At 38.6% G+C, this 15,123-nt stretch overlaps 3 protein-coding genes across 6 annotated transcripts; 1 reads left to right on the forward strand and 2 right to left on the reverse strand.

The window, feature by feature from the left end:
* Positions 1-592: 592 nt before the first annotated feature.
* On the reverse strand, positions 593-3,854 carry LOC116212797 (thymidylate kinase-like). Of its 4 annotated transcripts, none has more exons than XM_031547500.1 (7): positions 3,707-3,853; positions 3,470-3,511; positions 2,294-2,653; positions 1,780-1,891; positions 1,633-1,692; positions 1,411-1,515; positions 593-937 (listed from the first exon to the last, which is right to left on the reverse strand). In XM_031547500.1, exons 1-7 carry the CDS (start codon positions 3,802-3,804, stop codon positions 821-823), a joined length of 894 nt encoding a protein of 297 aa, XP_031403360.1. In that variant the 5' UTR covers positions 3,805-3,853; the 3' UTR covers positions 593-820. The 4 variants fall into 4 exon arrangements, with proteins under 4 accessions (XP_031403360.1, XP_031403361.1, XP_031403359.1 ...); XM_031547501.1 differs by having other exon boundaries at positions 801-937; positions 1,633-1,685; positions 3,707-3,854; XM_031547499.1 differs by lacking the exon at positions 593-937 and adding an exon at positions 944-1,093 and having other exon boundaries at positions 1,633-1,685; positions 3,707-3,854.
* A 6,404-nt stretch (positions 3,855-10,258) lies between these two features.
* On the reverse strand, positions 10,259-11,825 carry LOC116213083. Its single transcript, XM_031547894.1, has 2 exons — positions 10,871-11,825; positions 10,259-10,678 (listed from the first exon to the last, which is right to left on the reverse strand). The coding sequence occupies exons 1-2, from the start codon at positions 11,636-11,638 to the stop codon at positions 10,460-10,462; spliced, it is 987 nt and encodes a 328-aa protein (XP_031403754.1). The 5' UTR covers positions 11,639-11,825; the 3' UTR covers positions 10,259-10,459.
* A 264-nt stretch (positions 11,826-12,089) lies between these two features.
* Positions 12,090-13,785, forward strand: LOC116213084. The gene is made up of 2 exons (XM_031547895.1): positions 12,090-12,929; positions 13,106-13,785. Exons 1-2 carry the CDS (start codon positions 12,183-12,185, stop codon positions 13,316-13,318), a joined length of 960 nt encoding a protein of 319 aa, XP_031403755.1. The 5' UTR covers positions 12,090-12,182; the 3' UTR covers positions 13,319-13,785.
* Positions 13,786-15,123: the final 1,338 nt, after the last annotated feature.

Below are 15,123 nucleotides of genomic sequence, written 5' to 3' on the forward strand. Positions count from 1 at the left end.
TAAATTTTCTCAACTATTCATTATTTTTTCACATTTTTTCTCATAATTTAACATCACAATCATTACAAACTAATTAAAATTAAAACTAAACTCAACTTTAAAACCGAACACATTATCTTCTAACACTTATCATTACTTTTTCCATTTTTTTAAGTTTTTTTAATTATTCAATTCAGTTTTTAATATTAAATTCTTTCAACCATTCATTACTTTTTTTCACAATTCAATAACACGATCATCACTTAATCATTACTTTCTCTCAATTATTCATTATTTTTTCATATTTTTTCTTATAATTCAACAATACAATCATTACAAACCAATTAAAATTAAAATTCAACTCAACTCAACTCTAAAACCAAACACACCATTAATCTCTCTTAAAGTTGCAAACTTGCCAGAAGTTGTTAGCCAACCTAACCGCTTAAGGTTCCAGATGATTAGTTCACACTAGATGTATCTATGGAGACTTCAGTGACATTTTAGAGAGCCAGAGACCTATTGGGCGTGCTGACCTTACACATTTCTTAATCGGCAATCAACATGTCCAACTACAACGATATTGAGAAAGTGATCATGAGTCCGAGTCCGAGGCCGAGCATACTGCAGCATTCCGAATTGGAATTGAAGACTAAATAATGCAATTTTTCTGGGAAAAAGAAGGGACATCTGTTTGTATTCGGTGATTTTCTCAAATCCAGACAACATTCCCTCTGTTGCCTAAAAACAACAAGACAACATTCCCTGTCAACCTAAAAGAACTGGTGATTCTCTCATACGATGTTTTCAAGCTTCTGTTGGCAACAAAGATATCGACCACTTAAGAAGACCAGAGGCATGAGAGGGGCTTTCCCCCTTGGCATGCCTTGACACAGTCCAGTACAGCCACCTGCAGCTGCTTCTCGATCTCTTCAATCGGTAATAGCGCATCTACTACCTGCAAAATGATGTGAAAACTCATTCACTGAATGATTTGCATTGCATACAGAAGAGAAGGTAGCAAAGAGAATGAGAAAAGAACACCAGAGAAAAGTAGAGAAATATTCCCTTCTTGTCTATCGGTGTGAACAATGTAAATATCTTTACCCATAACCTATAACATAAGGAAACAAAGTTTTCAGCAGACAATTTTTTCATAGTCTGGAGTAAAAATTGATAGAAATGGACCCAAATAGTGACTTCACCAATTAGACTATGATTTGTATCGATATACAACACAAGAAACACTCTGGAATATGAATACCAAAATTTGGCCATTGGCTGAAATGGCACAAAAGAAAAAAGGCATTGTTACGTACAATCCTGAGACAATAAAATCATTTAAAGATAAAGACACAACTAGGAGGTATATCAATCTCAGCTATTTTATCAAGTACTTAGAAACATAGTAGAGGAAGCTAACAGTTTTACCTTCCAGGAAGCATCACGGAGAATTTGATAATATGCAGCAACCTTCTTCTGGAATTCGAGCTTCTCATATCTCTCACCTCCATATCCTCCTCTTTCAGCAGCTTTCTGAAAATTTTTCAAATGTTAGTTTTCTTAAGGGAAAATACAAACTTTATATCATCTCCTCAAAATCCATAACTTAAGAGGGATACAGTTAATTTTCAGGTAGGATAAAGAACTTGCCTCGGGCAGGATATTGAGATAGATGACAAGATCTGGTGCCAACAACCCGATCTCTGGTGCCTTCAAAGGTCACACTTAAGGGTGAGAACCACGAAGAGGAAAAAATCTATTAATATATTTGAAAAACAAATTGTAGCGAGTCTTCACCTTGCACCAATCAATGTCGAGTCCTTTCGCAGATGAAAAAGCAACCCCCGAGTATGAATATCGGTCAACTATAAGGGAGGTCCCAGACTTCAACTTTTCTTCCATTAATGACCTGTAAAATGCTATCACCAATTTCAGAACAAATTGTAACACAAATGTAAGCAAAGCATCAACACCAGAAATAGTGTGGAAAGAGTAAGCCACCTAAAAAATAGACAATGATAACAAAAGCAAATCACGTACATCAGCGAATTGCAAAAACAGAACATTTTTCAATTGCCAACAGATTAACTTGGTAGTTCTGCTTTTATATCTGAACTTTTCCTGACAAAAACCGAAGTTCCTTCGTATTTCAACTGACCAGCCCCAAGTCTTTTACTCAGATGATGGTTAAAAGATGAGTTCTTGGAAATGAATGGCAATTGCTACTCGAACTTATACCAAACTCAGTTTTGAGTCATTTTGTCACTGCATCTTGGAGGAAAAAGAATGTGAAATAACATAAATAACATACTTCTTCTCCCACCGGTTTGCACTGAAGAGGAGATGTATAGTGTGATCGTCCAACTGGGATTCATTCGAAAGATATGAAGAAATCATTTTCCCGACGCTTGTAGTTCTGTCAGGAAATCTCCATAGTTCAGCTGAATGCCCCAATCCCTCCAGGTACGAAAGCAGTCTACTCGATTGCGAAGTTTTCCCACTACGGTCCAATCCTTCTAAAACAATTAGTGCACCTCTAGCCTCCGTACTAACACCATTTAGGTCATTCCTCTGACAATTGCTCATTGTAATCTTCCTAACAAAATACTTGCGAGAGAAGTAGTTGGAAGTAAGCCTGAATGGTTTCTTCACTTTTACAGCACCCAAAATCCTGACAAAAACAAATTAAATAAAAAGGCAGCAATGGTATTTCCACACATTTTCGAACAGTGAGATCATATCAAGAATAGGACCATTTTCCAAAGAGCATTATCAGCAGAAATCAAACATGTCCCGAGCCAAAAATTAACAGTCACGGCATGGACCGTAACCAAAGATCGACTCTATTAGGTCAGAGGGTCACCACACTACATATGTCTAGGAATGTTCCCTCTCTATTTGGTATCGGACTCCGTGAATTCTTACTGCCTTGATCGTGTTACAGCCTCCTTGGGTTGATAACATATCAAAGAGAGGACGTCATCCGTCCAATCTCAATGCAGAAGTGCACATCATTGTACTCCAGCCGATTGCACAGTGCCCTGCTCCATGTGGAGGGAAGAGAACCTAAGGGCTTACCAGTTTGATGTCACCTCCCATGAGGGCATCCCCATCAGATAGGACCTAAATGGGGCTTTTATACAAATTTTTCACAGGATGGACCTCAAACAAAAGATTGACTCTGGCTACCCAGATATATACATCCTTGGAGCTTCCCTGGCACGGGACTTGACGAAAAATCTCATGCCCATGCACAAAAGTGCACCTTGCATTTTAGTGTGGCATGTTGCTTACATATCATCGTCTGGCAAAAACAAATTTGCATCATAAGGGTCAACGTTTTTTTCCTGACTTGGCAGCTAATATATTCCGTCAAGATAGATTTAACTGCTATAAAGAGTCCATTCACTCTCATTGTTTACTTTTGAAACTTTTTGTACCAGATACATATGAATCTTTGCAATGGGGATCCGTGAGTATCACTTACGAAGCCTTAGAAACTGCGAAATTGCAGGCAATGGTCATGTCCCTTCAAAAGAGAACAACTTTAATCAAGATCCAGTCTTTCAAGCACTGTCAACCCAAAAGACGGGAAAAAACAATAAAAAAGGGGATATGAAAAAAATTGAGAGTAAGAGGAAGGGTGAGAGTTGTATTGATCCGGAACCGAACACATTGGATCAAAGAAAACAAACCCAACTTCTCATTGAGCTTCAGAGCTTACAGCTTGCAGCTAAAATTTCCAAACGAGAAGCACATCAACGACAACACATGAAATTCCCCTTGCCCCAGATCAAGATTCAGCACAAGTTCAGGAGCCATGAGGCTCAAAATCGAAGGGTCATCGCGATTGCAGAAACCCGAATAAAGCCACTCACCAGTAGCCCTACCCTCGCCGATTAGTGGAAGTCAAGCAGCCGACGACTTCAATTGAGGGGAGAATTGTGGCTTTTGACCGGAGCGGAGTGGAGCGTCCACATTGATGATTGCTCCATGGCGCGGATTTTGAGTTTTTGTCTCCCGGCGGGTCTGCTTTCCAATATATATATATATAGATATATGTATAAAAGTTACAGTTTCGAGTTTGGCGCCTTTCCTGATGCAAATTGTAACGCGACTTTAAGAGATCCAATTTAAGTTCCAATTGGATCGATTACGCGAGCACGAGCGAAGAAGTTTAAAGATGAACTCAATGGCCTGATTCAAGAGGTTTGGGCTCAAGCAAATTCGTGGAGACCCATTGGACATGAACCACGTGATCAACAAAAATCCATTAACATAATTCAAGTTATAGAAGATTCCGAACAAGGCTAAATTCAGCAAGTGTTTGAGAAATCTTCTAGAATATTTGATAATCAAGAAAAGATATCATCAGATTTGTTTAAAATTTAAATCATAGAGATATTCTAGGGGTATTTAGATTTCATATCTTTATAGATTATGTCATATCTCTATCGATATTCTAGGTTTTAATTTCCTTATCTTTAGGAGGAGATATGGCCAGATTAGGATTACTTTATGTCTATATATATTCATCTTAGTCAATTTTTAATGAAGAGGAATATTCAGAAAATTGTGAGAGTATTCTCTTTGGTTCTTGAAGAACTAATTCGAACTTATCGGAATTTTCCGTGGCGTTCATCAACGACTTATCAAACGGCTTTCCACCACCGTTTGTGGCGTCTTCATCGACTTATCAAACGGCTTTCTATCACCGTTTGTGGCGTCTTCCTATATACCGAGGTTCTTGTTTCTCAATAAACAACGGGTTGAGGTCAATTATACCAAGGTTCTTGTTTATGTTGTAAACAACGGGTTGAGGGTTCGTTAATCAAATTTGATAGTGGAACGATCTTGGATTCCTTTAGTTGTCGGGTCTCGTCATTCTTGGCGAGAATCGCATCATTTCCCAATCCCATTTTCAATTTCGTCCTTAATATTTTTCTTTTTTCTGAAACTTATAAATGAAAGAAAAGGCAATCAAAAGCAAATTGGAAAAATTAAATAGTTCATGAAATTTTTTTTAAAAAAATTAGAAACCAAAGATAATTTTAATTTGTTTGTATTTTCTATAATTTTTCTAAATTTTCTCCTTTAAAATTTTTTCTCAATTTCCATAAATTTTATCAATTTGTTTCTTAATGTTTAGAATTTTTACGTGTTTTCTTTAATTTTCATAAGTTCTTTGAATTTTTAGTAATTTTTTTGAATTTAAAAAATTTACGAACTTTGTGAATTTTCTTTATTTTTCATTTTTTCTGAATTTTTTTAATGTTTTCCAATTTTTTGAGGAATTTTCTTTTATTTTTTTCAATTTTTTAGAACCTTTTATGAGGTGTTGTGAGTGGTGCTGCGTGTGCAGCTCTGGGTCCATTTTAACGTTCGTGAAATCCATTGTTCAGCAAATGGATGAAAAACGTTAACGGAGTCCGGTAATTGGCCATATCAAAGACAAAAATGAAAACTCCGGTATTTTTGTAAGATAAAATTTAAATTTGGCTAATTCTTAGATAAAAGGGAAAACTCTGGCTTTTTTTTTTTTTGTGTGTAATTTTCCTAAAGAAAGAAAGCAAACTAGTAATGTCAAGCAAAATGTTTTTGAGTTCCCACGGGGCTTGCCGGGGTTTAAAGATTGCATCAACTAGAATAAGTGGACCGCTCTCAATCCAACTCTTCGACCAACCGATATTTAAGGCCAAGTAGATAGAAAGGAGGACGGAATTAGCAGGTGGAGGGATGGAGAGACTGATGGGAGCACCATGACTTGATGATGAAACCATATTCATTGGAAGCAACCTCTGCTGAATAGCAATATAATAATACTAGACCACGCTGCGTCTTGTTGATCTTTGTCCAGCCACGAGCAGGGATGGAATTTCTGAGTAGTCGGCCGGGTGACCTCTTCGAACTGAGGGGCTGCTGCGTGATCGAATCTCCTTGTACAGGAGGGGGATCCTGCCACTGGGAGACATGGGACACTTTAATTTGGTCCAAAAGATCCAGCAAACTTGATTCCGATCTTGCTAAATTATCGATGGGAGAGTAGTATTAATAAAGCCGAGTTTTTCTCGGGTATTATATAATATCTTTGCTACAAAATAATTTACCAGCAGATTAAAATCAAAGTAGAATTTTTTCTTTTGTCTTCGAATAGAATTGAAGATAATTGAATTTAATAACGCAGACTGGAGTTGAATGTTGATTATGTTAGAGTACTGGTACAGGAAGCCGTGGATACACTTCTTGATAACGGAATCTATGGACAACCAATGAGCGATGGTCATAATAAGGTTGCAAGTCTTCTTCAAACGTAATTGAAGGCAAAGAGGGAAGATTTCATGAGAGACTCTGCAGAAATATGTAGTGTAACCTCTTGATTTGTCCCGAGGTATGAGTGTTTTGTTAGTTTCTTGATGGAAGTTTTCTTCTTTCCATCAGTAGCATCCAAGGAAGTGTTTCTTATTCTGCATAAATAAATAGTGTAACCTCTTAATTTATTTTACTATTTCCTCACTTGATTAGTTGGGTTTTTACCCTTATAAACATGTATGGTGTTTCTTTCTTCATACTATTAGGGAACTAATATTTTTTTTCTTTATTACATTATCTAAATTATTGTATAGATGCTTTCATATATATTCAGGGAAAGGGCTTAGAAATGTTAGAGCATTACATACGACTTGTCAGCCGTTGATAATTTACTACTATAAGGTGACATTTTGCAAAACTTTCGCTGTTATTGGTTATTATATTTGGATTGGTAGGTTATTTTCTTTGTCTAGCGGTAGGAAGTTATTATCATTATTTTGTTTACTTCTTCAAGTTAATGGGTATGTGTATGAGATCAAGAGCGTGCACCGAGCGGAGAAAAAGCTGATACGTACTACCAGTTCAAAAGCTTGTAATCGAGTGTATCGGGATGAGACCAATTAGTGATTGGTATATGTGAAGATAGTTTTGTCCATAAGTTACGTTTCATTTTATATTTTCCAAGATGAAGAAATCTTTTTAGTGATTGATATATGCAAAGATAAGTTTGTCCGTAAGTTACATTTCATGTTATTTGTTTACGGACGAAGAGAGCGCATTCGGATAGGAAGAGATGGAAGAAAGTGCAGAAGATGATTTGAACTCACTTTCAAAAGTTAAATTTTGTGTTAATTACCTAGCCTAATGAAAATCTAACTTGAAAGATCTATATATCTGAAAGTTTAAATAAGATATATTTAGGATAATAAAATTTAAATAAGATGTCGTTTAGACATTTTATTGCTGTTTTTTCTTCTACAGAGCAGGTTTCTGAAAGGCAAGTCAGATGGAAAAGATTGCAGAAAATATATGAGTAGGAATATGACGAGCATTTCGACAAGAACATACTGTTTGTTGTGGAAAAGAAAGGTTGGTTTTATTATCACAATCCGAGATAGTCTCTAGGGAGAACCAAATGGTGAGTTGGGGAGCGCGTAATGAGGCAGGCTATCGCGGATTGCGATACATATTAAACCAGTATCATTAGAGGTCTCAATCCTTATTATTTTAAAGGACATGGTAAATTTAAAATATATATGTATATACATGAGTACATTAGTGCGATTTTCGATGATACATATCTAGGTTACAGGAATAACTAGTCTTGTAGCCCGAATGTTGCACAGGCGTTTACATAAGATTTAGTCGACGAAAAGTCTACGTAAAAAGCTCTCATAAATCAAATTATGGGCTTCCAAGCTATGCGGAAAGCTCTCGTAAATCAAATTATGGGCTTATGTTATTGGAGCCCACTTTAATTGTACTTACATCTATTTAAAACTTGTCATTTACGTCCACGCAGTCATTAAGTAATTCTCAAATACATCTTAAGTATCTGTATTTTTTTAAATTAAATTTAAGGAGTAAGACCTCTACAATGATCTATGCTTGTATTAGTGAATGGTCCCAAGATGTGCATATGCATAATCGTGAATGAGAGTCCAATCACTAAACATACCATCCATAATACCCTGCATCTTCATTTCCTGTACTCTAGTCTCTAAGATACAAGCAATTTTTACTTTATGAGAAGCAACCAGTTTTCTCAATTCCTGGTGCTTAAGGGGTCTGTTAAAACCCCCTAACATTCCATGTTAATATTCTAACCATTCGAGAGGTTGGAACCTGTGGTCCTGACCCCCCAAACATTTGTCCAACTACTTCATGTTGCACCTGCTTCTTAACTCCCTTCTTCCTGCGAGGCTGTGTTATATTCTGCATCGGCTGATTAAACCCCTAAACTGAAGCTCTAGACTTCTTGGGAGATCGATTTAGCACATCTTGATCAGATTCCTCCAAAACTGCATATCAATTAGTGGACTGAGTCTTGGTTTCAGCTTTTGACACGGAAATTGCACTTGTCTTTCATCTCAGACTTATTTGCTGACTCCCCACTTCCTTTCAGCAATATAGAACTCTTTTGAGAAGATTTGGTTAATTCAACTCCCTTCAATTTACCAGAGTCAAAAAGCTACCTCCACCACAACCTCAGCAGGCTCTGTAGCTACCTTCTCATTTCCTGCAGATTCATCAGCCACAGAAAACATCATTTGGCTGAGTCTTAGGGACCCATTTCTTCACTTGGGTCTTAGGTTTCCAAGGATATGATACTCAACTTCCACATCAATGAATTGCCCATCCTCCATCATAACTGTCAAAGAAATAGGCAAATCATCCCGCATTGTAATATCAACACGCGCTCTAGCAGAGTTTCCATGAGAAATATACTCAACCTTCTTCTCCAAACACACAAGAATCCCTGGTCCACCAGCAACGTAGCTCAGCCCCTGTCCCGTCATTAGTTCTAGCGGAATTTTAGAAATCTTAACCCATACTGGCACTTTCTTCTGCCCTAGATCAAGAGCTCGAATCCCCTTTTCCCAAGGTCTAAGCACAATCAGACTGTGATTTATATGCCATGGTCCATGGTTCAAAACAAAATTCCTTCCTTCTTCAGTCTCAAAATCAAACAAAACAAGGCCATCATCAAGTTCAGGGATACTCACATGCCCTTTCCTTCCCCATATAATTTGCAGTAGAGTAGATCTTGTGCAAGCTGAGCTTCTTACCAAGGAATTGACCAACTAGAGCATTCTTCCATCGAAATCGGCCCTCCTCTATCACAGATTTAGGCGGCTTGATGACATGACGTCCATCCACAGCCACATGCTCAAAATACTTCAATGGAGTCTTCCCCGATCCTCCTACGAGAACTTGCATCCAAGAGCGACTAGATTCAGAGTCAGAATTCGCAGCAGTAGAACTCTCAGGAACAATAGATGCACTACGTGCACAAATTAGATCCCCGATCACCCCAACTATGCCATCAGATTTCCCTCCAGAAGTCGCCATCAATTCCGACAATCAATCAACAACAAGCACTCTAACCAATCCTTTGTGAATTCGATTGAGTTGAGGCAATCAAACTCAACACAGATTGAAGAGATTTGCAACAAAAATCACACAGTTCCGATTAGGATGATCGGAAAAGCAGCTTTCCCGCCTAAAATCTATTAGAGAGCATTCTCTCTCTAAAGAGCGAAGAGAGAGAAACTTTGCTGATGATTCCCCCACGAAGTTTGACTTCAATGATTTCCTAAAACAAACGCGCTGTTAGACCTTCTTTAGGCCCAGTTTGAGAGCTAAAATATTTTTCAACTATACTAAATTTAACTTGCTATCAGACAAAGGGCAGTCGATATTTTGAAGAGGAAAGGACTCATCAGTTGCCTTGGTTTGACTTGTCTTAATATTTTTTTCCTTGCCGTGCCTTTCTCTATCTTTCTTATGGGACCCAATTAAAGTTAAAGATAGCTTGCTTTGTCTTTACTTTATCATAATTTCAGTTGTCACCGATAGCAAAAAAAAAAAAAAAATTTAACACAAATGAAACAAAGGCAACTGGTGGGTCCCTCCTTGTTCAAATATCGACCTTCTTTGTCTGGTAGAAAATTTTTTTACTTCCCAAATAGAGTTTTATTGTTCCACTGTCAAGTTTATATATATATATATATATATATATGACGTGTATAGACCCCAACCCAACAAGAGACACTCCCTCCTTTAACTGTTCATATCTCTAGATTTTGCAGCAGTTCCATTTCGGTGAAGGAATCTATGCGAAGATAGCATGGGAATGTATATATAATTGATGCATGAACTGGTTACAGGTAGAGCAGACATCAATAGAAAAGGAAGCACAACAGAGTTCAGAGTACAGTAACTAAATAGTAGGCAAGGATAATTCTTGGCAGCAGGAACTGCTTAATTAAAATGAATAAGGAAGGGTGAAGGCAAGTCATGCCTAGTCTCGAGTGATTGAGTTCCCTCCCAGTCCCAGGCAGCTTCAGACCATGACATTACAAAAGACATGAGATTTCACAAAACAAATGTGTATATATGCATGTAAGCAAGCAGCAGAAATCTCCACTCCATGGCATGAAGAAGTTCATAAGTCCCTCTGCATAAATGCAGAATATCTAGCACAAGTTCTCTCCGTTTTCTCCAATTTTGCTACAGTTCTTTCCAAAGCCCTTCTTAGAGACCAGGCTTTATCGAGGAGTCGAGCAATACCGAGGTCTAGCTCCCTGAGGACTGGGTCTGTGCAGAAAGGAACAGGAACCATGGATGGATTGGCGTCCCTCTCTGCAATCAGTGCTGGCAGAACCTAAGGGCCAAATTTAAATTTATCCATATCAGTAAGTACATGCTAAGATTTATAAGTAGGGAATTTATTTATAGAGGAAAGGAAAAAATCATGGCATATAAGAAGACAACTAAAACTTTTGCAGGGATTATGAAGGAAGATCATAACGCGATCATAAGGATATCCGATGTGCATGCAGGAATAAAGTTTTACTTTGGATATCGCGCAAGCAGTATGAGCAGTAAAGTCGCATTCTTCACAGCGATACACTGGAGCCATTGGGTCTCTCTCTTCTTCACAAGCATCACAGTAATGTTCGGCCCTGCCTTCTTCGGCATAAGACTCGGTGAAGGTAAGAGGATGATAGTGATACTCGTGCTTGATGGTCTTGGGCACGTCAAATGGAATGCAGTGGAAATGGCAATAGTTGAAACAGCCAGGAGACAGGCACCTGAAGTACTTGGTATCACCACTTTTGCCGCAGATGGGGCAGGCATATTGAGGAAGACACCGAAGGAGAACGGGGTGTTCATAATCTCCTTTCTCGAAGGATACAAAAGTGTGTCCATCGTGTTCAAATCTGCAGGTGGGGGCAAAAGACATGCAATACTCGCATAGGTGGAAGCCGCAAGGGTCGCAGTGGAAGGTCACGTCAGCTAACCGATGACAGATCTCGCAACTATAGATATCTTTCTCGTCCGTGCGATATCTAGGGGTAAGTGGGTGTCGCGGATGGAGGGTAGTATGTACAGCCGGGAGGCAGGGCAGGTGCAGATAATAAGCGCAATCTTTACATCCATAAGCAACCCCTCCTGGGGGAAAAGGTTGACCGCATTCCTGGCAACCCGTTCCATCTAGATCTACAGTACATTTGACCAGAGGATGGCTGTGGCTGGGATGCCTAACTTTTGCTTCCTTCGTGTTTTCTCCAGCGGCACGGGGCACCACCCACACGCCTGCCGCTGCCGATGCCATATCCATCTGGTCGTTACACGCCTGGGATATCTTACTTGTATGATCGTCGATGGAATCGCAAGCTGCTTCCAGATCTCCCAGGTCTGGAAAAGGTTGAGTGTCTTCTTCCCTTCCAGTACTACTTTCAGTTTCCGCTGATGAGGTGGGGGACTGATTGAAATCTCAGAAACAAAGAAAGAACCCTACGGCTACGGTCACATACAATCCATGTACAATCTATATATATGGAGTTTCTTCCTTTCCTCATTCATCTTGAGCAATCACTGCGCAGTCTAAGCTAATAACACGCGTACAAATATTAATTAAATTACACCCATAAAAATATGAATTAAAGTTCAGAGGTTCCGTATCGGCTTGCGACGTGTAGCTTTTACACTGACAAAATATTCGTCTTGTCGAGGAGAACAATGGATATTATTATAAAGAAAGACCAAGACTGAAACGACATCCTAGTCTTTGTTCTGGTATCCATTATATAATAAAACAATCGATTGTATACTTTCCCTGTTTCCTTCCACCTGAAACCGCAAAACGCTTTACTGGCAGATCGATGATGGAGATTCAACATTTCTCTCACGAGCACCCTTTAGTATTAATTCAGATTGATGATACCCTTCGATACCCTGAAACTGAATGCCATGTGTGCGCCCAGGATCTCGTTCCTGAAGCATGTCCAGTGTATGGATGTAAGGATTGCGGGTTCTACCTCCACAAGCCCTGTGCTGAACGGCAGTTGGCTCCCCAGATTGATCACCCTCTACTCCCGCCACATCCGCTCATTCTCAATACCGAGTTATTCAGGATTCGCAGCTACGGGATATACCACTGTTCTTGCTGTCAAAAGAACTGCGTACACTTCTTTTACCATTGCAGCGAGTGCAACTACGACCTGGATCTAGAATGCGCATCGCTTGTTCCAACCTTGAAGCTTCGGGATCCCAGCCACCTCCTTTTCCTCTTTGAGAAGGTAGACATCTGCAGATATGCCACGTGCAGTGTCTGCGGTGATGACTTCGGCGGCGCTGACTCCAAGATCAATTCACCCATTTTTGTTTGCGCGGTTCCTGAGTGTGTTCATGCTCTTCATTTGCACTGCGCACCGATCACTCTACCGCAGACAGTCAGGCACGAGTACCACAATTTCCACGACCTTGTCTATACAAAATCAGTGACTGAAGGAGGGCATTGGGATGGTTACTACTGTGATGCCTGTGAGGAGAAACGGAATCCCAAATTTCCGGTCTATTACTGCAAGGAATGCAATTTTGCTTGCCATGTCTTCTGTGGCATTTCCAAGGTCAGCCCTGTGATGTGATTCCCCCTCCCTGGCCGGTTATATTCACTCACCTACATATGCAGATGTAAACCCAGCATTAGGACTTTTTTTTTTTTTTTCCGTTTCTTTCATGACTTTGGCATGCCTGGAAATTGACTCACTCGTCATGAATTGATGTTTCTTTTAATGGATTTCAGGAGTTACCTTCTCTAATCGAAGCATATGAGAGTGACTGTTTACAGAGAGGGGACTGCTTAGAGGCATTGCTTCGCTATTACAAAGACAAGTTGCCGAGATTGCGCTCAGAGAAAGAGGAACTAGAAAACAAATTGGAGGAGATAGCGCAGAAAGTCGGGGCACTTGAAGCTCAGCGAGTTATCCACCAACTATCTAAGTTGTTGACTGGGTAACTATCTAAGGGAGTATTGTTGCGGGATATATCGAATATACTGCCATGGTTGCCCATTGACTGTAATGTCCCCGTTTAATCTGGCATGCGCGCAAGCTTCTTTCTTTCCTTGCTTGTATTAATTTCAGCTCTATTGGAAACTGGGTTCCGAACATCCTGTCTATTTGCTTTATGTTAAAGCTCATGCTTCTCGATTCATATGGATCTCAAGTGTCATCTTGCTCCATAGATAACCCCCTCTGACTCGTTTCCGTCCAACTCACCAGGCCTTCACTTCAGTCTTCAGCCGGACATTGCAGAAGTTCTTTTCTTCGCTTAGTTTCACTAATCTTGCAATTTTGCCAGAATTCGTTAATTGCTCCGTACGAATTTACAAAGTTTCCGCACAAGCAGTAACAAGATCAGCTAGAGAAATGCAGTTACCTTTTGCATCTTCTTCTTTGTCACCAGGCTCAGTGGAACTATTGATCACATTACCGCTTACCTAACTCTACGAAAGAAACTATGTTGTTGATGATCAGATTGTCGTTGCTTGTCGTATAATTATCCAATTTCTTTCTCTGCATTGCTGGGCTGAAACTCAACTGGAATGGCCGGAAGATTATTGACTGGAGTTGATCATTGTAATGGATAATGAAGTAGCGGGCACGATTTCCATCTAATTACTGGCTGTTGTGGCAATGGTTTGTTTGGTCAAGGCAAAAAGACAGAATCGATGTGATGCGACTCGAATCGATTCAAATATTCCGCTGTATGAATATTGGTGCCAAGAGAATGAGCTAAAATTTCTATGAATGATGGAGTGAGTAATTCCTATGAATGAACTAAAATTTCGAGTAGGCCATGCCATGCCAGGGCTGAAACCTCTCTGTGTCTCTGTTGTTGGATGGAATTGCAAGTGTTGCATGGACTGTTGTATAATTAATAACACTACTGTGTAATTAGGTTAAAAGAAAATATAGGTACATAATTTCCTTTATTCTCTTCTCTCCCTTTTTTCCAGCTTATTACAATTTTTATGTAAAGCCTTTTTATCTCTCTATTTTTATCTTTTTGAACATGCCTTGCAATATAAAGCGTAATTAATAAATTATAGTTATTTATATGGATTTTTTACCACCGAATGCTTGAAAAATACATATTTATAATATTTTTAGAAATAAATTTCTTTAAAAATATATATCATACATATCTCCGATATTTCATGGATTATCCAATCAATGAGAAGTTTTATAAAACAAGTTAATCCCACTAAGCTTTGTGTAATAAATTAAAGTATCATACTTAATTCCAATTTAAATTAACAGGACCACATATGGCCTATTATATTGTGACCAGGATTTTTCAATTAGAAATATTGAAAATTCAAATTAACACTATAGAGGAGAAATATTAGTTGTTTTACCCTAGCTATAAGATATTAATTATTATAATCTCTTTTAGGAAATCTTAATCATTCACTAAGAATTGAGAGTTCATATTTTTACATGCAGGCAGTTCTATCATTAATTTCAACTATACTTTATATTTGGTTATTACAAAAACTAATATTGTAAACTTAAAAGTTAAATTTTCTTTTGATTTGCAGTATCGCGCGGTTCATATGCTAGTAATTCATATAAGGTGATATTTTATAAAACCTTTGCCATTATAATTAGTATATTTGGATTGGTAAGTTATTTTCTTTTTCTAGTGGGCAGGAAATTATAATCATTATTTTATTTACTTCTTCAAATTAATGGGTACGCGTATGAGATCAAGAGCGTGCACTGATTTAGGAAAAAAGCTGACATTGATACGTACTGC

This window comes from Punica granatum, chromosome 7 (genome assembly GCF_007655135.1).
Source record: "Punica granatum isolate Tunisia-2019 chromosome 7, ASM765513v2, whole genome shotgun sequence".
NCBI lineage: Eukaryota > Viridiplantae > Streptophyta > Magnoliopsida > Myrtales > Lythraceae > Punica > Punica granatum.